Source organism: Euleptes europaea, chromosome 4 (genome assembly GCF_029931775.1).
Source record: "Euleptes europaea isolate rEulEur1 chromosome 4, rEulEur1.hap1, whole genome shotgun sequence".
Taxonomy (NCBI): domain Eukaryota; kingdom Metazoa; phylum Chordata; class Lepidosauria; order Squamata; family Sphaerodactylidae; genus Euleptes; species Euleptes europaea.
The window spans coordinates 102,077,394-102,100,972 of record NC_079315.1 but is presented as its reverse complement, the minus strand read 5'-3'; the positions used below and the strand labels follow the sequence as shown (position 1 = coordinate 102,100,972).

The 23,579-nt window shown below is 43.5% G+C and overlaps 1 protein-coding gene across 1 annotated transcript; it reads right to left on the bottom strand.

Annotated features, from left to right (window-relative positions):
• Positions 1 to 5,450: 5,450 nt before the first annotated feature.
• On the bottom strand, positions 5,451 to 23,255 carry C4H5orf34 (chromosome 4 C5orf34 homolog). Its single transcript, XM_056849051.1, has 12 exons — positions 23,046 to 23,255; positions 22,438 to 22,527; positions 20,815 to 21,464; positions 19,067 to 19,165; positions 18,109 to 18,229; positions 17,032 to 17,123; positions 14,764 to 14,833; positions 12,633 to 12,803; positions 10,662 to 10,756; positions 10,066 to 10,158; positions 6,441 to 6,481; positions 5,451 to 5,677 (listed from the first exon to the last, which is right to left on the bottom strand). Exons 1-12 carry the CDS (start codon positions 23,238 to 23,240, stop codon positions 5,451 to 5,453), a joined length of 1,944 nt encoding a protein of 647 aa, XP_056705029.1. The 5' UTR covers positions 23,241 to 23,255.
• Positions 23,256 to 23,579: the final 324 nt, after the last annotated feature.

Sequence of the window (23,579 nt, the reverse complement as noted above, 5' to 3'; positions counted from 1 at the left end):
GCTAAAGCTGGAGGGTGAGAGATTCAAAACAGATAAAACAAAGTATTTTTTCACACAACACATAGTTAAACTGTGGAACTCCCTGCCCCAGGATGTGGTGATGGCTGCCAGCTTGGGAGGGCTTTAAGAGGGGAGTGGACATATTCATGGAGGAGAGGGGTATTCATGGCTGTTAGTTAGAATGGATACTGGTCATGCTGCATACGTATTCTCTCTAGTATCAGAGGAGCATGCCTATTATTTTGGGTGCGGTGGAACACAGGCAAGATGGTGCTGCTGCACTCGTCTTGTTAGTGGCTTCCTAGAGGCACCTGGTTGGCCCCTGTGTGAACAGACTGCTGGACTTGATGGGCCTTGGTCTGATCCAGCAGGGCCTTTCTTATGTACTCACAGCACAGTAGTCAAAACCGGTGGTGGACTGGCCAGAGTGTCAGCTTGCCCAATGGCAAGTGGGCCCCTGATGAAGTGGGCCCCCTTAAACATTAGACAATATGTTTAAAATGTTAATTACCTTTTAGTAGTCTGAAAATATAACAGATTTATTTAAAATTATTTATTTAAATTTTTTTAAAAAAATAAAATTTCAATTATATTTGTATTTACATTTGGTATCTACTGTATACTGCCAGTAATACGTACAATATATGTACACTGTAATTACTAAAAAATATACATTTGTTTTGCAAAAAAATTAATCGTTCCTGTTTTCCACTTACGTATTTTTTTTGAAAATTTTATTTATTCCTTATAAAAATTAAATGATAGCCTTATAGCTGCGGGTGGGCCCCCTTTGTCTCCTGGCAACCAATATTTTTAGACCCAGTCTGCCACTGGTCAAAACCTTAGAAAGCTAGGTCTAGTAGTTGGAACAACCCTTCTATGGTAATGCAGGGCAGAATTCTGAATATACCATACTCAGACAGGATCTGCCCTTGCTCTTCTGGCTCTATTGACTCATTAGCCCATGCCCTTTTGGAATGCCGCTTTTACGAGGAACTTCAATCGCACTATATTTTCCCCCTTTTAATATACAAATCCAATGCCTCTGTGACTGACATAATGCCTTTTTTACTAAGCGATAGGGACCCCAAGGCTACATTGTCAGTGGCAAGATTTGTTTCAATCCTTATATCCCTCCAACACTAGATATGTGCTACTCAAGATCAATTGATCAAGGAGCTTCTAAGGAATAAAAGGAAAAGGAAAGTAGTTGGAACAGAGAATGCTGGCCAGAATAGGCCTAAGCCAACTTGGCATGTTTTTTTGGGGGGGGGGGTCGACACCATCCATCCTGCGTATTAGGGATCCAGCCAAAATCGTGCTTCGGAGAAGAAGGCAGGTTTTCTACCCCTTCCTTGATCGCAGCGTGATGAGAAGGTTTTACCAAGGTGAGTAGGGAACAGTCACACATTGTGCAGCAACAAGGGCTGTCACCAAGTGCCCGGTGTGTGTGTGTGTGTGGAGGGACAGGAGTCTTGTGAGGTGTTAAACCTCATCAACGAAAATTGATGCTTTGAGCCCACTAAAGCTGACCCGGGGGTTGAAAACTCGGTAGGGTCTTTAAGGCACCACCAGACTGCTGTTTGTTTTTGCGGCGACGGGCACCTCTGCTAGTATTCCCACGGTTTAAACGACGTCTCCCTTCTGTTAACAAAGCAACGGGGGGGGGGTTGGGGGAGAGGCTTCCCCTGTTGAATGCCTGCCTTACCAGATCGCTGGAATCCTTTTTTTTAATAATAATGTGTATTGTTTTTCATTTAATATAGTAAAAAACATGTAAATGAGCAGATAACATTAAGGTTAATATAAAACAATTAAAACGTGTAACATTGTTAATTATAACAAAAAAAGAAAAAATAAATTGACTTCCCCCCTCACTCTCTTCTATCTTAAAATAAATTGTGTACACCTTTGCTAACAATACTAATCTCCATGGGGGGGGGGCAGAAGGATGGAGACAGAAAGGAAGGCGTTGGGCGCCCCTCCCCCCAAGCCCATAACGGATATCTCGCGTATCATTTCCCCCCCCCTTCACCTTGACGCCCACACCCGACCCCCGCCGCCATAGCGAGCCTCTCCCCCGCTGCTCCTTTGCCCCCTTCTCCCCCGCACAGAGAGACCCGCACTTCGCCCCCTGCCCGGGACTCCCCCCCCCCCAAATTCCCTCTGGCGACCCTCCCTCCCTCCGCGCCCATCCGGGTCTCGGCGCAGCATCCTCCCCCCTCCCCCCATCAGGCTCCCCAACCGCCCCGCTCACCTCTGGAACGCCGCCCGAGGCTCAGAAGGCGCTCGCGCTATAGCCCCGCCCACCGCCGCGCGCAAAGCATTCTGGGTTTCCCCCCCTGCTTTTGAAAGGCGGCCTCGACCCGCCGCCTCCTCAGCAGAGGCGTCTCCCCAGCTGATGGGTGGTCACGTGAACCCGTGAAGCTGCCTTAAACTGAATCAGACCCCTGGTCCCTCAAAGTCAGTATTGTCTACTCAGACAGGCAGCGGCTCTCCAGGGTCTCAGGCAGAGGACTTTCACACCACCTACTTACCTAGTCCCTTTAAGTGGAGATGCCAGGGATTGAACCTGGGACCTTCTGTATGCCAAGCAGATGCTCTACCACTGAGTCATGCTCTACCACTGAGCCCCACAAATCTGCCTTATACTGAATCAGACCCTTGGTCCATCCAAGTCAGCATTGTCTACTTGCCTAGTCCCTTTAACCAGAGATGCCGGGGATTGAACCCGGGACCTTCTGCATGCCAAGCAGATGCTCTGCCACTGAGTCATGCTCTACCACTGAGCCCCACAAATCTGCCTTATACTGAATCAGACCCTTGGTCCATCCAAGTCAGCATTGTCTACTTGCCTAGTCCCTTTAACCGGAGATGCCGGGGATTGAACCCAGGACCTTCTGCATGCCAAGCAGGTGCTCTACCAGAGCCGCAGCCCCTTCCCAAAACTCGAGTTTTTTTCCCCTCTGTGGCTTCGACATTTCTTGAAACTTTACATCTCACATGAACACATGAAGCTGCCTTCTACTGAATCAGACTCCTGGTCCCTCAAAGTCAGTATTGTCTACTCAGACTGACAGCAGCTCTCCAGGGTCTCAGGCGGAGGTCTTTCATATCACCTACTTGCCTAGTCCCTTTAACTGGAGATGCCGGGGATTGAACCTGGGACCTCCTGCATACCAAGCAGATGCTCTACCACTGGGCTACAGCACTTCCCTCAGTTCAACAGCTGGCCAGTTTTAAATCATAGCTGCTTTATGGCCCGCTTGTGTGATTGCGGGGGGGGGGGGGCAATGTGGCGTGACACCCGCTTGTTAAATAGTTATTATCATTTTAAATTTCTGTTCCATCCTCCACAGCCAAAGTCAGGCTCAGGGCGGGTAACAACAGTAAATTAACCTCCCCACACATAATTTCTCCACACGAGGGTCTCCGAAACCCTCACGAGATAAAAACTGATTCTAGGTGGAAAATTTGAGTGCTGTAGACCCCTAATTGGGTTGCCAACCTCCAGGTAGTAGAGATCTCCTGCTGATCGAGATCAGTTCACCTGGAGAAAATGGCCACCTTGGCAATTGGACTCTATAGTATTGAAGTCCGTCCCCAAACCCCGCCTTCCTCAGGCTCTACCACCAAAAGCCTCCCACCAGTGGCAAAGAGGGACCTGGCAACCCTACCTAATGACCAGCAAAAAAATTCAAGGTATGAGCTTTTGGCAGTCAAAGCTCACGTCATCAGATACAAATAGGAATGAGTGTAGATTGAGGTTGGGTGGACATGTTGGTCTATGGTAGAAGAGCAAAGTTCGAATCCAGTAGCACCTTAAAGAGCAACGTTTCCAGCTTTTGAGAAAAAGCTCCCTTTTTCAGATTTGTGTGTTGGATGAAGTGAGGTTTGATTCTGGAAAGCTTATTCCTTGGAAATCTTGTGGGTCTTTAAGGTGCTACTCTCCTGGTGATGGGGTAGAGATCCTGAATCGCTGCCTGGCCATGGTAGTTAACCGGCAAAAAGTGAACAAATTGAAACCAAACCCTATAAAGACAGAGGTAATGCTGGTTAGGAATGAGGAGGTCTTAAAGGGAATTGTTCTCCACACTTTTGATGGGAGTTCAACTGACCCTTGCTGACTCAAAAGCCTTGGTTTCATATTAGATCTAGCTTTATTACTGGAGAAGCAAGTTAATGCAGCTGCAAAAAAGGATTTCTCCCAAACTCAGCCTAGCCCTGAAAGATGGCCCCTTACTAACTTAACATGGCTGATCGGGCCACCTGGATCCACACCATGGTGACATCCAGACTACTGTATGGCACTTTACATTGATCTCCCCTCAAAACCAATTTAGAAACCCCAACTAGTCCAGAATGCTACAGCTCGGCTATTAACAGGAGCTAGATGGAGCATGCATGTTACTCCCATTCTGCAGACTCTCCATTGGCTGCCCATCTATTCCTGGGCCCAGTTTAAGGTATTGGCTATCACAAACAAAGCCCTTCATGGCCTTGGACCCTCATATCTGGAAGACCATTGAGAGTGAATTTTAACTTTGCATAAGCAGAGCCATCTTTATTGTCTGCTAGGTTCCTCTGGCTAAAAATGAACCTTTGTATCCTGACAAGTTTTTGAACACATGAAGCTGCCTTATACTGAATCAGACCATTGGTCCATCAAAGTCAGTATTGTCTACTCAGACCAGCAGCAGCTCTCCAGGGTCTCAGGCAGAGGTCTTTCACATCACCTACTTGTCTAGTCCCATTAACTGGAGACGCCAGGGATTGAACTTGGGACCTTCTGCATGCCAAGCAGATGCTCTACCACTAAGCCACAGTCCCTCCCCTTTTCTGCTGGCTTTGCTATTCTAAAAAGATTAATTGTTAAAGAAGACAAGGAACCTATCCTCTAGTGCTGATAAGGTGGTGCAGAGTAGAAATTTGACTAACCCTCCCTGTAGCTTCAAGAAGTCAGACACAATTTCTAAGCTGCATGAATATGTCAATACTTGCTTATGTCTAATTGGATGTGATTTTTCTTTTCTAGTGATGCTTTCACTGGTATTTTCATTAATATAGGAAACTAGGAAGAAGTCCCACATTTTAATTCAACTCAAGAGACATTTCAATGAAGCAACATTAAAACAGAAATGATCTGCTATCTTCTGACTTGTATATAAACTACAAGAGAGGGCTCTACCAGGACTCGAGGGGGGAGGGGAAATTACCCCCCCTGCTTTCTCTATTCCCTCCCCACTTTCCCCTCCTCTTGGTGGCCACTTCTTACGTGCCATTCCAGGTTGCAGAGTCCCCTGTCTCATGTTGTGCTTTGGGGAACCGGCAGCAGAGTTTCAGTATGTTTGTGAGAATTCTGCCTTTAAAGCCAATGACACAGAACATCAATTCTTCATGGCCTGACCCTACTTGCTTTATTTTTTTAATGGAATGGTAAATGAGGGATGTTAAATACTTTTGTGCTTTACCACAGTTTGTTTGGCAGAGGAAGCTAGAAGACAGTCAATATCATTGATCACTTTAGAAGTTTTTTCCAAAGTTTCAGCTATGTTCTTTTCATTGATCTTCTCAGGTAACAAGATACTTTCTGGCCTGCTTTGCTTGTCTGTGTTGGAGGATGGAATTTTTTTCGCTGCTGAAACCTTAGTTGGAATATTGCTGTTCTCCATCAGAACTATAGGTGTAGTTACTGTTAAGGGAAGAAACGTCTTTGCACAATAGAATATATCTTAGAGTTGGTTTTGCATGCACAGATTGACAGTGCGATCCTGTGTAGAGTTATTCCAGTCGAAGCCCATCTGAATTAAGACCACAGATTTCAAGGGGCATAGGCTGGAATAAGTCTGCATAGAACTGCACTGTTAAAAACTTCCACCGGCTATTTCAAGGTATCATCGGCTATATACAAATACAGCAGAGTCAGACAGCACCAAGGAATCCAAACCAACAGTCCAGAGGAAATATATGCATATTAAGATCTAACTATCACAGACTAAAGATGGTAACTAATATCGTAATGCACACAGATATTTTGTGTTGTGTTGAAAGACAAACTATTCCATGTTAAGAAGAGGAAGAAGAAGAGCTGGTTTTTACATGCCAATTTTCTCTAACTTTTTTTAAAGGAGACTCAAACCAGCTCACAATCTCCTTCCTTTACTCTCCCCACAACAGACACCTTGTGAGGTAGGTGAGGCTGAGAGAGCTTGAAGAGAGCTGTGAGTAGCCCAAGGTTAACCAGCTGGCTTCATGTGTAGGAGTGGAGAATCAAACCTGGTTCTCCATATTAAGAGTCCACCGCTCTTAACCACTCACTACACCACACTGGCTAAATAAAAAGGCTTATTACTGGTTGTCTTCTTGGGCCTCCAGAAGACCATAAACTAAAGTTTAAAAAGTTACATATGACTCAGACCACTGCAAAACAAAAAGGATACAGTTGAATCTTTTTATTTTTTCAAGCTCAGCAGCGACTGACCTGTATAAAAACAAAAGGTCGTGTTTCTCAGTTATTGTGTAAGCGTACTGTTTTATTCAACAAAGAGAACATGTTTCTCCAACCACACCATTTCATATAATATCACAATTTTAAACAAAAGTTAAAGTATTGTCGAAGGCTTTCACGGTCAGAGTTCATTGGTTCTTCTAGGTTATCCGGGCTGTGTAACCGTGGTCTTGGAATTTTCTTTCCTGACGTTTCGCCAGCAACTGTGGCAGGCATCTTCAGAGTAGTAACACTGAAGGACAGTGTCTCTCAGTGTCAAGGGTGTAGGAAGAGTAATATATAGTCAGAAAGGGGTTGGGTTTGAGCTGAGTATTGTCCTGCAAAAGTAATGTGCTAATCATTGTCCTGTAAGTATCAAGATAATGTGCTAATGAGGGTATGGTATGTTAATATGGAACCGTTGTATCCTGAAGTGATCTGTTAATGTGTGTAATCCATCTTAATAATATCCATCCAAACATTCAGTTTACCATGGAAAAGGAAATTGAGGGTAAACTCCCATTTCTTGATACCCTTGTCATCAGTAAAACAAACTTTCAGTTAGGTCACAAGGTCTACCGGAAACCAACTCACACAGATCGCTACTTACACAAAAACTCCAACCACCACCCCCGACAGAAAAGAGGAATAATCAAAACATTAATGGACCGAGCAAGACGGATCTGTGAACCACAGTTTCTCAAGGAAGAAACTAATCATCTAAATCACGCACTGCTAGCAAACGGCTACTCCAAGAATGAAATCAGAAGGGCCATTAAACCAAACAAAAATCAGAAAACTCAGGAAAAACAGTCTCCCATAGGAAAGGTATTCTTGCCATTTATTAAAGGAGTCACTGATAGGATGGAGAAACTTTTGAAAAAACATAACCTACAGTGTTTAAACCCACCAAGAAAATACAACAAATGCTACGATCAGCAAAAGACAAAAGAGACCCCCTCACCTCTGCAGGAGTATATCGTATACCTTGCAGCTGTGGAGAAGTTTACATCGGGACCACAAAACGCAGCATACAAACAAGGATAAAAGAACATGAAAGATACTGCAGACTTGGCCAACCTGAGAAATCAGCAGTAGCTGAACATGGACTGACACAAACAGGACACAGGGTCTTATTCCAAGACACTGAAAGACTGGACAATTCTACCAACTATTTTGTCAGATTGCACAGAGAAGCCATTGAAATTCATAAACATCAGCACAACTTTAACAGAAAAGAGGAGAGTTTAAGAATGAATAAGGCTTGGCTTCCTGTTCTAAAAAACCTCCAAACTAACAAAGACAACATTCAACAATAGCCATGCAGATTAGCTTTGGATTACACACATTAACAGATCACTTCAGGATACAATGGTTCCATATTAACATACCATACCCTCATTAGCACATTATCTTGATACTTACAGGACAATGATTAGCACATTACTTTTGCAGGACAATACTCAGCTCAAACCCAACCCCTTTCTGACTATATATTACTCTTCCTACACCCTTGACACTGAGAGACACTGTCCTTCAGTGTTACTACTCTGAAGATGCCTGCCACAGTTGCTGGCGAAACGTCAGGAAAGAAAATTCCAAGACCATGGTTACACAGCCCGGATAACCTACAAGAACCAAAAGTTAAAGTGCTCCTTATGAAAGGGCAGAAATAAAAAAAGCATTCACTCATGACTATGTCAACACCGTTTGGCCCTTGGGTGGACCACACAAGTTGTACAATGGGGCCATTTCAGGCAATCTCTCCATATTCTTCAGGGACTCAAAAAAGGTATTCCAGGAAGAACAAAAAGAGTTTTGTCAATTTGCCAACAGAAACAAAAAAGGTGGGGGAAGAGAACTAAGGGTTGAAAAGGTTCCAGAAAGGGCATAATGTTGAGAACTGCCAAGAATCAGTGTGTGTGTGGGGGGGAGAGATCAGCCTGAAGAAATACCTGCAAACTTAGAGAATCCTGGAATCAGTGATGGGGGTGGGGGAGAAGTACTTAAATTCCCCCACCTTCCCTATGATTCCTAAAGGGCCACCAACATGCTATGGCCTATTTTGATGTTTTTGGAATGGATAATTGCAGTGAAAGGTATTCTTTGTAAAAAACAACAACATTGATATTTGAATCAAATCTGATGGAGAAGGATGATCTACAAACTACAGAAAACTGCCTATCGCATTCAGTTAACTCTCACAGGCTTGCATACAACTGTGCTGCCAGGAACGCTGGTTTCCCTCGCATGCCTCTCTGTTCCGGCAATCCCTTCCAACTCCCAGAAAGATCATTCTTGGGATCATGAAACCCACGAAGATGAATACTTTTGCAGGTTTGGGAGCTGCAGCGAGGAGAGGGAAGGAATCGCCCTCCTCTCCTCTCTCTTCCTGCAGTGGGGCTGAGCTTGCAGAAGGGACAGAAGGAGCAATTTCCCCCCCTTTCCTTACTGCACCCACCTACCCTGCAGAGCTATTCTTCCAAGAGGGTCTTGCATCCCCAGCAATGATCTTTTTGGCAGCTGCAAAGGACTGCAAGAACAGAGACGAATGCAGGACAATCGGCGTTCCATGCACTGTGCACACCTCCTGTGCATACCTGGTTGGATACAGGTTTTGGTGCTTTAGGATCACAGGGCAACATCAGAAGAGTTGAAGCGTTCATTAGCCACCAAAACCATCACAAGCCTTTCACAAATTAAGGTCCAGTGAGTCAAACTAATTTGAGCTATTCTGTTTTGGCAAAGTGAGATGTATGTCTTTCTGGTTCTGTCTGGTTCAGTTTGATTCCTCAGATGAACCAGACTGCAGCAGAATCCAAACATTACTTGAATGTATAACATGAACTGGTGTGATTCCCTGCAAAGGTCATCCACAAAATTGTTGATTATTTCCCTGCCTTTTTAATGCAAGCAATCTTGCTATTGAAATGCTACAGCCTTTAAGGAGGCAAATTACAAGCAAGACAGAATGTTTCTAATTTGACATGACACAAAAATCCTAGGCCCTCTTTACTTCTCAGAGCCTTAATATGTTACAGATTGGCACCTACATACTGTACCATACACTGGCAATGTCTGCAATGTAAACCCACTACAGAATTACCGGTAAGTAGTTGCAGTATTACAGTGCTTAATATTTTATTGTTATTACCATATAACACTGTGTGCCATCAAGTCACAGCTGACTTATGGCAACCTCGTAGGGTTGCCAAGGCAGGAGACGTCCAGAGGTGGTTTGCCATTGCCTACCTCTGTGTAGGCTGAGAGAGTTCTGAGAGAACTGTGACTGGCCCAGGGTCACTCAGCAGGCTTCATGTGGAGGAGTGAGGAATCAAACCCGGTTTTCCAGATTAGAGTCCTGCCGATCTTAACCACTATACCATGCTGTTTCTCTCATAAACATTAGCAGATGAAAATCTAAGCACATGGACACTGCATCTGTCACTTGTCGGCATGTCTTTTATAAAAATCTATTGCCGTAGCAAAATCCCGAAGGTTGTGAATCCAATGAAAGATTTGGCTCTTTCAAAATGCCATTATAGTTGGTAAATTATGAGAGATGCTTAAGATTATACCATTGTTCTTCAGGGAGAGGCTGTGGAATAGCTGTATAGACGGCTCTATCCTTGTTCAAGCTTGCGCACCATTCCACCACAGTTCTGATGTACCTGTGTAAAAGAGGGAAAGGTTTGTTACATGTGTTGTGTGAGTGGGTGGTACTCTCACAGAACTCACAGCACTGTCAGCATCTCATCTCCGGCAAAAGAAACATATAACCATCTTTGGCAGATGGTTCTTGCGTTACATCCAGAGAACAGGTTCCCTTGTACCTGCTTGGGCAGTACAGCCCGCAATTTGGAGTACAGGGAGCATCCTGGGGAAAGCCAACCAGCAGTAACCGAAGAAGTATCTGACCTACTCTGAGGTGGCCGAGCAAGTCAGCTGTACAGACCTGCCAGTTCCCATCAGCAACATGGTCTTTGTGGGCTGACAAAGCATGCCCACCTGGGCTGAGAATTATCAGAAGGCAGAGAGAATCAACTGTTGACTTTACAGAAGTCTGTAACGCTAAAAGAGGATTTACATCAGTAAAATGATAATTTTTAAATGATCCTCTGCAGGATGTGCAATACATACCGACGGAATTTTCTCGACGTACAAAATGACTTACCTTTCGTAGACCCCAAGATGATCTATGTGGAGAAGCTGGTGTGCCCCCTCAGGCGAGATCAGTTTAAACCACCCTGAGTTAAGATCTTGATGTCCCTTAGAAGACATTTAAAAAGAAAAAAAATCAAGAAAAGTGCCCTTCCTTATCACTTCTCTAATGAACGACTGCCTTCCCACTGTAATGAGATTCAGCTAGTGATTGGTTTTCTAGTTTCCCCCTTCAAGTTAGGTGCTGTGGGCGTCAGTAGACATTCAGCATTGTGTAGTGGTTAGGAGTGGCGGACTCTAATCTGGAGAACCGGGTTGGTTTCCCCACTCCTCTACATGAGTGGCGGACTCTAACATGGTGAACAAGGTTTGATTCCCCACTCCTACACACGAAGCCTGCTGGGCAACCTTGGGTTCTCTTAGAGCTCTCTCAGCCCCACCTACCTCACAGGGTGTCTGTTGTGGGGAGGGGAAGGGAAGGTGATTGTAAGCCAGTGTGATTGTCCTTAAAAGGTAGAGAAAGTTGGCATATAAAAACCAACTCTTCTTCTTCTTCAGCTCAGAAACTCAGTGGGTCAGTACTGCTAAGGGTTACCTCTCTCTAGTTCTTTGCAAACACTGGAAGGAAGCTCTAGCAGCACCTCCAGCACTCTCCTGATGCTAAACAGAGCCTAAATAAATACCATGTTGAGTATTCTGCATTGGAGAAAGATTGCCAAGAGGTCAAAAGAATCTGGAAAAGTCTGCCTTCTGTTTCCAGGGGGCAACACTCCACCTCTGGTAATCTGCCTTATGTGAAGGCTGGCCCATTCAGTTCTTTCCTGCCACTTTGGCTGTAGCTTTCTTTCTTAGGTGAATGGCTGTTGTCTGGGTTTTCTAAAGAACTCCACAGGAGTTCTAGTGGGAGAGCTGGAACAAGTTTTACATTGTTGCTGGCCTCCCCATCCTCCCTTCCTTCTGCGATTTTCTGGGGGGTTATACTGCCCAAAGGAGCCCTGTGGCGCAGAGTGGTAAGCTGCAGTACTGCAGTCCAAGCTCGGCTCACGACCTGAGTTTGATACCGACAGAAGTTGGTTTCAGGTAGCCGGCTCAAGGTTGACTCAGCCTTCCATACTTCCGCGGTCGGTAAAATGAGTACCCAGCTTGCTGGGGGTAAAGGGAAGATGACTGGGGAAGGCACTGGCAAACCACCCCGTAAACACAGTCTGCCTAGTAAATGTCAGGATGTGATGCTACCCCATGGGTCAGGAATGACCCGGTGCTTGCACAGGGGACCTTTACCTTTTATACTGCCCAACCGGGTTTTTGGAGGCTGTTATCCCCCTATTAAAAGGATGATATCTTGTTATTTTATTTTATTGCTGCTTTTATTGTATTAGGATATTGTGATTTTAGCTGATGTTTTATAGTTTTAAATATCACCCACTGTGAGCCTGGCCTGGCTGGGAATGAGGGCAGGCTATAAATGAAATAAAATAAATAAATAAACAAACACTGCCTCATCAACAAGACTGTCCATGCCTTCAGCACAGACAATGCATGTTAAGATGTTTCCAAACCCCTTTTTTAGGGTGTGGGGGGAGACTTTTTGAATTAACTGGGCAATTCACTCTTCCTTATTTTGAGTAATAATTTTTATATATATTAAAAAAGAAAAATGCTTCCAGATCTTCACATTGTTGCATCTCTATTACTTCTATGTAAAGGGGTATCTACCTTTGTTAGAGCCTAACCGCTTCGAAATGGTTGCATGAAATTAGCCACAAATAAAGAGGGCAGGGTCACCACAACATGATTTTCCCCTTCAGTTGTCAGGTGGCAAAATAGTCTTGTGAATCCATCCCCACACATGAAAATTGAAACAAAATGGGCAACAGGATGTAGTATCAAGTATTTTAACCATACGTTTGGCATATATGCAGTTGAGACATGAGGAAGGGTTTTTTCCCAACACGGACTTAGAAACAAACAACTTCGTGCTAACCTGGGATTTTCCATAGTAAGAACTGAAATCCCACACTGTGTTCAGGAGCATTCCATCACAAAAAACAGCATGGACTTTATTATCTGAATATGCAAGGAGTCTTCCGACATTAGAAATAACCTTTTCAGCCAGCAGGACTGGTAGCGTTTCTCCTCTACCTGCCTCCGAGGACTGTTATAAAACAAACCGTGTGGGACAAAATTAAGTTTAGTTGAGCTATACTTCTTTACACAAATACCTGGAGAATCGGAAGGGATTTCCTTCTTCCCTGTGATCAGTATTGGGAAATCTACAGCCCAAATTGGGCAAATGATTCCAGAAAAGAACACCCTAAACATAACACTCAATTGCCTTGCACAAAATCTTACGAGACTCATTGTGGAAAAGCTAATTTCTGGACCTCATCAGGGAGACAAAGGCCATTCATGCATGGCTGTTTCCTCGCAGTCACCCCACCAACTGCTTCGAGGCTTTGCTTTGGCTATGGTTGCATTTTCCAATCATCAGAGGTCGCCTCGCTCTCCCCACGCATTTTCTGGATGCTAGCTAAACACAATTCCAGAAAACGCGGGTAAATGCATACTGACGGTCAGAAAATGCAAGCATGATCAAAGTAAAGCCCTGAAGTAGTCGGCGGGGTGACCACGAGGAAACAGCCGTGCATAAATGGCCAAAGAGACATATGTATGTACGAGAGAATGGCACATACAGCCAGAAACCCTGTTTGCTGTTCTTTTCTGTAGCCGTTTCCACTGTCACAGAGCTGTTTATAGGCCTTTTATGCACGGTCTGTTTCCTCTGGAACCGCTGCTCTCTAACTGCACAGTATTTGCAGTTGAATTCTCAAAGCACTATGCACAGGGACTTCGCCCCCTGAAGAAATTCCAGGAGTACCTTGTGATCACTTATGCATTCCCAGTGAAAACGCTGAGCTTCTGAACCACGCGTGAGTCCCTCCCCCCTGAAAACGCTGCTTTGTAATTGGCTTTCGTGTATTTTAAAAAATACATCTCCAGCCCCTGCCGGCCCCACAGCAGGATTCTTTCATTTGATATGAACTGAGTGGCCATTTTACAGCCAAAGCAGAGAAGGGACAACCTCTCCCTAACCAATTTGTTTCTGTGTAACTCAATGCAGGGGTCATAAGAACATAAAACACTCACAGGATCATCCTGCTGAGAACATAAATGGACCCACACTTGCTGTGAAACTGACTAAATAACCAGCCTCATGGGAAGGGTGGCAAATCAGCCCCACTGACCCAGACTCACTGTGAAACTGACCAAAAGCAGCCACATAGGTCGTTTGTGATCTCTCAACTGTTCGCTCTGAAACTGACCCACACTCACTGTGAAATTGATCAAATAAGCAGCCTCATGGTATCTCTCGCTAGTGCACTCACAAAAGGCTTCTAGAGGAGGGGTTGGATGAGGGGGAAAGACACGTGGAAGGGAGACGCGAGAATGGGCGTGGGGAGAAAACCCAAAGCGACAAGTATGCACAGGACCGCCTTTCAATTTGGGATCAAGGCAGTCTTTAAATTTGTGGCAAAACTGCATCCTGAAAAAGCAGGGGGAGAGCGAAGTGATTACTGAAGGTCTGAAAAATCATGCATAATCAAAACAAAGCCCCCAAGTAGTGGTGATCGCGATGCGAACTACCCATGCATAAAAGGCCATAATTTGCCTTTCTTGTGGAGACTCGGAACAAAAACTTCAGATGTCACAACAAATAATCTAAAAGCCCAAAGTGTGTGAATATCAGTCTTGTGTATCAATTATATTTTTGTTCTGTTCACTTTGTACTATGGTCCAGTGGTGTATGTTTTTAAAATTTACAGACAGGAGTGCATATTCTAGAACTGTTACATGTTAAAAGCCGTAATTAACTGCACGATCTTAAGCAGAATTATACCCTTCTTAGCTTAGTCTACCACTTATGCATCCTTGATGTAAATCATGCTATGTAAAACAGGTTTTATCTCATTTTCCACTGCCCAGATTCTCCAGGTTGACACAAATAAACATGCTTGTTTCTTACTTTCTGGAAAATGACATATCCACACCAGCAAGAAAATGTCTATGATATTTTACAACTGTCAGACTTTTAATACACACTGACACTTACGTACCACCTTCCAACAGCAGAAGCTGTTACTGGGGGTTAATGAAAGCAGGACCTCAAGATTGTGTTGAAGAACTCTAGGCAGAAAAAAGAAAACCAGCATTTCATAACTACTTGTAGAACTTCTGGGCATAGTTAGTTAATTAAAAAATATATTTCTACCCCCGTTTCCATTAAATATCCAAGGTGGCATATAAAATTTAAAACTCAGTATAAAATATAACTTCAAGCAAAAAAATGTCAACAGTAATAAAAAAACTCATAATTGTCACAAATCAAACTAAAAGCATCCATAATTTAAAAGCCACCAAAGTATTTGGGTAAGAACAGTTTTCATCCATTCATCTAAAAGAAACTTAGGAAGGCAGAAGTCAAACTTAGATAAGGAGAGCATTAATAGAAAAGGTGACCCTGTTGCTGTAATAGTCCACCAAACCTGAACATCTGGAACACCCAGGGCAGGCATCCAGTGCTGATCTTAATAAGATTTAAGACTGTGATCCTTAAGCTTCTTTTAGAGGGTACCCATGTTGGCCTGCAGTAGAAGAGCTAGATTCAAATCCAGTAGCACATTAGAAACCAACAAGATTTTCAAGGTATAAGCTTTTGAGAGTCAACACTTGCTTTGTCAGATACGAATCTGAGGAAGGGAGCTTTGACTCTCAAAAGCTTATATCCAGAAAATCTTGTTGGCCTCTAAAGTGCTACTGGACTCAGACCCTTACATTCCTGACAGCCAAGACAGATTACTGAATGAATTAGAACTGGAAGCAGTTTGTTTCACTTAGCGCCCAAAGGTTTACTTTTATAGCAGGAGAGTGAGCATTGGCTACCATCAAGGGAGCACACACCCTGTGCTTCTGCATGAGTTCTTCATGTGCCTCCTGAACCAGTGACCAAACTCAGTGAAGTGACTCACACAGAGATGCTTCAGACAAGCTCCTCTAGCACAAGCAACTCTAATTTTTTTGAAAATGAGAAGCAAAGCAACACTCCCATCACATCTGATGCAGAAGCGGAAGAGAATCACTCACCTCAGAAAAGCTTACTGGAAAGAAAAGAAGCAACAGCAGTAAATCATGCAGAGACACAGCAAGCAGCCTTCTCAGTGGGGAGTAATCTTGGCTCAAAGGAGCCTTCAAAGAATAACGTCTCACAGTTTACTAAAAGTTCTGTCACAGCACATGAACTGGGAATAACAGCAACAGGATAATTTGAAATCTCACGTGAAATAAAAATGCATATGTCTCCTTGGTTGGGAAATGTGCAAGCCCCTGATGCAGAAACAGTCTGAGCATTTCCCATGAGAGGAAGCACGAAGCAATTTCGCTGCTTGTTCACTGCACAACATCGTTGGAACCAAATACACTTCCACAAAGGTCAGGTTTGGAGGGATGGCTCCTTCGGCAACCAGGGAGGGTCTACTGGACAGAATACTCCGATCTGGGTCCCAGCTGCTGCTCAGGCTTCTATCAAAGGAGTGAAATATGCTGGGTGCCTTTAGGCAAGCTACAATTTCCCAGCATACAGATAATGATGGGTTGCTGCTGTGATTCATGATGTTGTGATTGTATAGCAGGGAACACTGCATTACATATTAAACCATTGCTCCGAAGTCAACACTACGTCTTGATCCTTATCTGGGCACACTGTGAGGCGCTTAGAATCACAGAGTTGGAAGGTACCACCAGGGTCATCTAGTCCAACCCGTGCACAAAGCAGGAAATTCACAACTACCTCCCCCCACACCCCCAGTGAGCTTTACCCCATTCCCAGAAGATGGCAACAGAAACCCTCCAGGATCCCTGGCCAATCTGGCCTGGAGGAAAATTGCTTCCTGACTCTGAAGTGGTGATCAGTATTACCCTGGGCGTGTAAGAAAGGGCCACGAGAGCCAAACACTGACACAACCCTTCCTGCCCTCCCTCTCATGATCTGAAGCTTAGCTCCAATACATACTCTCCTTGTGCCTTAATGTAATCAATGCTGAAGATGCTCTCTTAATTATATCAATCATGATTGATATAATTGATTGATCGTCAAGAAGGGCACAAGGAAAGGTGTTCTTGGTAGATGCCTTTCACTTATGGACTTTCCCCTCTCTGCAGATTCATCAGATTCCTAACTGGGAAGCACTGTAAGATTAAGCTAGGGTTTTGGTGCTCAGCATTAAGATAGCTGCTCCCACTTCATGTGTGCCTTGTAATGCATAACACATACTTTCTGCAAAGTACAGCTAAATAAAAAAAATATAGAGAACCCCCAAACATTTCACCTTATTGCTTGAGTAATGATTCCACACACAGAGTAGAGACTCCCTGGCACGTTGGGTGGCAAACTGCTTACAGAATACATCGTTTCTTCTCTCTTGAACATACAAGAAAGAAATCTGTTTGCAGGATGGTTCAATGAAGTGTCCTAATCTAGTACATTATTAAGCCATTGCATGTAAATTTCTGGAGTTGTATGTCACAGTTTAGTTTACTATCAAAAGGTGGGGAGATAGGGAGATACCACTTCCAAATTGCAAGAGCTTATTTAAGTAAATAGAGAGCCAGCATGGTGTAGTGGTTAGGAGTGGTGGTTTGGAGCCTTGGACTCTAATCTGGAGAGCCGGGTTTGATTCCCCACTCCTCCACATGAGCGGAGGACGCTAATCTGGTGAACTGAGTTGGTTTCCTTACTCCTTGTAATGATAATATAAGCCTACAGTATGAGAGTTTTTTAACGCTCTACATTTGGAATGAGTGAAATGCTTTGTAAGACAAGGTTTTTCTCACTCAAAAAGTTAAAAATATTTAATAGGAAGTTTTTTCAGTGCTTCCCCCTAATTTTCATTGGAAAAATTGAAAGACATTTTCATGCTATACATTTTGAGTGTGAAAAACATTGCCTTAAGAAGCATTTTACTCATTGTAAAATAGAAATAGAAATAGAAAATGTAAAATAGAAAATATTTCATAGGATTTTTTTTCAGTGCTCCCACATATTTTCCAATTTTTTTCATTAAAAAAATGGGAAAAACTGGCGGCAGCGGGGGGGGGGGGGGGAAATTCCAAACTTTTCCAGGCCCCTACATCTCTAAGCCTAACAAAATCTGATTTCAGCAAAGCTTTTGTGGACTAAAGTCTACTTCTTCAAATGCTAAGAATTAATCCTCACTTCGTATCATTTTATATAGGAGGTTTTAAAAAATAAACAGCAGGGTTAAGGGTTCATGTCATGCAAAATGTAGAGCGAAATGTAATTATGTAAAATAGTTGCCTGCAGGTCTACTCAAAATCCTTCTCACATGTTGTCAATGGGGCTTACTCCCAGGAAAATGTTTAGGCTGGCACCACATGTCACTTACCAATTTCGTTAGTTCCTGAACAGAATAACGAGTGAAGTATTTTCCCAAAAACGAACCTGTGGATTTGAAAACCGATCCATCCCCAGGGTAAATTTCTATACTTCTAGAACCAAGGAGAAACCTAAGAGAAAGAAGCAGTAATTAGGCTCACTAAGTGTTTTGCAAAGTTAGGTAAGATATTAGAAGAAGAGTTGGTTTTTATATGCCAATTTTCTCTACCTTTTAAGGAGAATCAAACCGGCTTACAATCTCCTTCCCACAACAGACATCTTGTGAGGTAGGTGGGGTTCAGAGAGTTCTGAAGGAACTGTGACTGGCCCAAGGTCACCCAGCTCATTATGAAATCATTACAGATAAAATACTGGTGTTGATGGAAGATGGATCCAAAGGTGCTCTCACAGAAGCTGAACACACTCCATGGGGGTGGGGGGTTATCTGTTATATCAGATAACATATCAGAGCCAAGATGCAAACCCCATTCTTCATCCAAAACTGTTCTCAAGGGTTCTGACCCTCAAGAGCAGATTCTTGGGTAGTGTACGGTGAGGGGGTGCTATGGAAAACGGAGAGCCAGTAAGATCTGTTTTGTGAACAGAGATCCCTCTTGTGATTCTTAGGATCTAACCCACTGGCTGCAATCCAGTACACAGGTCTGCCCGCTTCAGATCCATTAAGCTCAATGTGGTTTATGTGCATGTAATTTGCTCCAGAACTGTGGGTACTGCTTTTGATTTTTTTAAAAAACATATTCAGCAAATATTATACATGCATAAACCCTTTATAAAAAGAAAATTTGTTTTCTGCGTACCTAATGATTCCTGCCTATGTTCTTGTTAATTTAGGTATAATGGCATGATTATGTTTTCCACAGCTCTCCTTGTTAACATAGATTCAGAACTAAAATTAACACACACTTTCCAAGAAATATTAATTGTCAGCAGAACACATGCATATTTACTTGTAAAGGACACCCTCGTGCCAAACAACTTTTACTGGTTGGGACTGTGAATATCCAATATCCTCCTTTCTCTGAGAGAATAAGTTGCTGAAATTCCAGCTGTGGAGAAAACAGGAAAAATTTACTGGTCGATATCTAAGGATTCCTGTTAAGCCGAAACCAGAAACTGTAAGCTGAGACCAGAAACTAAAACTGAGGAACCACACTACATGCAGATATTGCTCTTATGCACACAGCAGCCTAGTTTATGTGTATCTTGTCAAGAATACGTCCTATTGTGGTCAGTGACACTTATGCCCAGGTAAGATGTGCAGCCTTACAATGCAATCTTAAGCAGAGTTACACCATTCTAAGTGCACTAAAGTCAATAGGCTTAGAAGGATATAATGCTTTATCCAGATGTATAGTAAAAAGATTTACAATGCTATGAATGTGCTTTATATTCTTTTAGTGTGTATGAAATAATAGTGAAGCCAAAGCTGTATTTGGTACATTTTGTATCTGCAGCCCCTCTGTGGGGTCAGAAGGGCAGTTGTAACCCTACACACATCTATTGGAGTGTGGGACATTTTGAGCACAAATTCCTACCAGAATAGCCTAGAAATTTAAAAAATGTTGTCTTACTATTCCTTAAGCCCTGTCACTATATAGTTCTCTCCTTATGAGTAAATGTATTAAATCACCTCTTTCAAAATGTCCAGTGAAAGTCACAGTAAACAAACCATACCATATAGAATACTCAGTTACAAGCAAAACAGCCCTATAAAACTGATTAAAATTACCCCACCTGTGTTCAAACCCATCTCAAACACAAAAGTCCTAGAAACCTATTAGGATGTTCTCAGTGATGAGCTCTGGCCATTTTCTAGAGGAAGGATGTTCCAGAATCACCAGCGATCAAGGACCCTCCTCTAGAGGGCCTTGAATTTTGAAATATGCATTTTTTTTAAATAGTCCAGGGTACTCCCTCTGAGGCTGGAATGTAACAGGGGAGAAGGTATGCAGTATGCAATTTCACATTTCCTGTGAAATAAAGAAATACCAGCTATGGACATCTTTGTGGTCCTACACTACTTGGCAGGTAACTCAGCAACGGTACTGAGGAACAGAGAAAACTTTAGAAAGGTTAACCGAACAGTTAAGTGGGAAACTATAGAGCCTCGGGGGACTGGGGCAGCGGAGGTGGCCTCCAGAAAGAAGGCAACTGACCAAAGAGAAATGGATGCCCAGCACCTATTCCCTGCTCAGGACCTCCATGTGGGAAAGCAGGGTCTCCATCACTGTGGGAATCTCACACCAGGTAGAATCCCTCCGGGGAAATATTATCCACTAAGGAGCCTCATGACTGCAGTCAAAGCTCTGCTCACGATAAGTTCGATCCCAACAGAAGTCGGTTTCAGGTAACCGAATCAAGGCTGACTCAGCCTTCCATCCTCCTGAGGATGGTAAAACGAGCAAGCAGCTTGCTGGAGATAAAATGTAGATGACTGGGGAAGGCACTGGCAAACCACCCCATAAACTTAGTCTGCCTAGTAAACGTCGTGATGTGACATCACCCCATGGGTCAGTAATGACATGGTGTTTGCCCAGGGGACTACCTTTAACATTTCTCTTTTAAGGCCCTTCGTCTTGCAAAATATGGATGAAGCCAAAGTACTTTTATGCTAAGCTGCTCATTGAGTTAACATTCATATGTGAGAAACCCTTATACTCCAAAATCCCTTAAAGTGTTCAGCTTCTTCTGTTACCTGTGAAAATATGGTGCTTCACAGCTCAGTGGCAAGGCCGAAGGCAGGCAACTGATAGTCCTAGAGTTTTCACATTCCAGGAAAACATCAAGCCCTCCAACTCTATGGTCTCTGCTTCCCTCATCAGATGCAGCTGCATTACTAGCAGATGTCTGATAAAACATAAAGGCCAATGACAAAGGGTATTTCCATTCTTCTGGGCAGGAGAACACACACAAGTGTTGGGTAACCCTACAGTATTCATACAAGCAGTGCTGGAAAGGCCCAGAGACCTCCTCATCTTTTTCACGGGTGGGACTTGGGGAACTCTCAGATTTGTTCACTCGCATGTGCTTCTCTGCATTCCTGCAGCGTTCATGGGCCTTCTCTTCTGTTTGTGACTGCTGGGAGACAGAATCTGGGTTGGATCTTCCACACCAGTCCTTTGTTGATTTTTTACAGCTGTTCTCCAAAAGAGGCGACGGTGTCAACAACTTTTGGCTGACTCTGCATAGGAACTCCACCATAAATTCTTGCTGGAGCTCTGACAAGAAGAGGCGTGCGTAACCATCAGAAGAAGACACTTTCACGCCACCATTGAGTCTACACATCAGCTCACTAGCAGCATCAGGATGAGGCCACTTGGCTTCGCAGATATCTGTGAAAACAATCTGTAAAGAATGGAAGTGCAGAGAGATGCTCTCAAGTACAATGTTAAACACCATTGCACTCTTATGTTTTGACAATTTCAGCTTAAAAAGGTAAAGGTCCCCTGTGCAAGCACCGGGTCATTCCTGACCCATGGGGTGACGTCACATCCCAATGGTTACTAGGCAGACTTTGTTTACGGGGTGGTTTGCCAGTGCCTTTCGCTGTCATCTTCCCTTTACCCCCAGCAAGCTGGGTACTCATTTGACCGACCTCAGAAGGATGGAAGGCTGAGTCAACCTTGAGCCGGCTACCTGAAACCAACTTCCGTTGGGATCGAACTCAGGTCATGAGCACAGCTTGGACTGCAGTACTGCAGCTTACCACTCTGCGCAACGGGGCTCTCAGTTTACCAGTGCAGAATAGTAAATATAGGCTGCATTTTGCAAGAATAGATATGTTCCTGGATGCCACTGGACAGCCTTCCCTCTTTCAAGTCTAAGGATCACTGAAACACCCACATCCATCAGAACTTGGCTAGCCATTACAAGGCAGACCATGAATTTTCACGTGTTCTGAATTAAGGTGTGTTGAACTACTATATAATCACATTTTAATTGGCTCTGTGTTGAAGCATCCCAACAAATGCTATATCCCTGGTTAGCTAAAGTTCAGTACATTTATTCTTCTCTCCGTATGCTTTAATCCATTAATCAAATCAATCACGATGTGTAGCCGTGTTAGTCTGTAGTAGTAGAAAAGAGCCAGAGTCCAGCAGCACCTTAAAGACTAACAAAAGTCCTGGTAGGGTATGAAGAAGTGAGCTGTAACGGACGAAAGCTCACACTCTATGAGAAATTTTGTTAGTCTTTAAGGTGCTACTGGACTCTTGCTCAATCAAATCAAAGCAGTTCACATGTTTTCATTTGATAAGGCAAGAAACTATCATTAGTTAGAACTGTAGTCAGAATTCCCTTTTCGTTGCAAGAAGCTTACATTTTTCTTTTCAGGAGGTATGATACTTGAAGGTAAATAAGGGCGATCAGAATATTGATTCCTAAATTCTACTGCTTGTAGAAGCTGTTTCTGAAGAAGAAAAAAGAATATCAAATTAAATGCAGATTAGCATATGCATTGTAATACACCTCCCTTTTTACAAGAATGACAATTAAAACCCTACTATTCTATTGCTATAATGGTCACATTTATTGTAAATTGTTTAATGTATTTGGTTTTAAGCTCTTACAACTGTACTCTGGGCCTTTGAAATAACCAGGTTAAAGAAGAAAGAAGCTCTGAGATCACCAGGACTGGTCAAGTCCTGCTACCATCTAGTACATTTCCACCTAGGAGCAACAAAATCCAGAGCACAGAATGCCATAATCAGAGAACAGGTAACCAAACACATTGCTCCAAATGACCCAAGTGAACAGCCTCAGAGTTCTTGAGAACAACTGAGATAATTTTGTTCAGTACGGGGGTTACCTTCTGAAAGAAACGTTCATTGAAATTTCTTGCAGTGCTGGTGAAAATCACCCCCTACCCTTTCCTCTCTTGCACACTCTTTACAATTTTTAAAAAATAAGAAGCATGTTCTCTTGTACCCGGTAGAGGCTAATAGCAAACTGTGTCCTCTGGTGAATCCTCTCGGCCGGCTGCATCGGATGGGCAGAAGGAGAGACGGCCTTCTCAAATAAAAACTCAGAACCGCAAGGAGAAAGGAGCAATCCAGATCCGTCCGTATAGTGCACTTCGACAGAATTGTCCTCATAAAGGATCATGAGGCTTTCAGTCTCCATCGCCAACAGATGGCTAGCCAAAGAGATCCTATGGAGAGAACCACAAGTGAAGAACGTGCTTGTTTTTCTGAACAAAATAACAAGTCACCCATGCCAGAACTAGCATAACACATTTATTTGTTATGGTGTAGTGGTTAAGAGTGGTGGAGTCTGATCTGGAGAAGCGGGTTTGATTCCCCTCTCCCCTACATGAGCTGCGGGGGCTAATATGGTGAACTGGATTTGTTTCCCCACTCCTACACACGAAGCCAGCTGGGTGACCTTGGGCAAGTTACAACTGTTAGAGCTCTCTCAGCCCCACCTACCTCATAGGGTGTCTCTAGCAACAAGGTTGGGGCT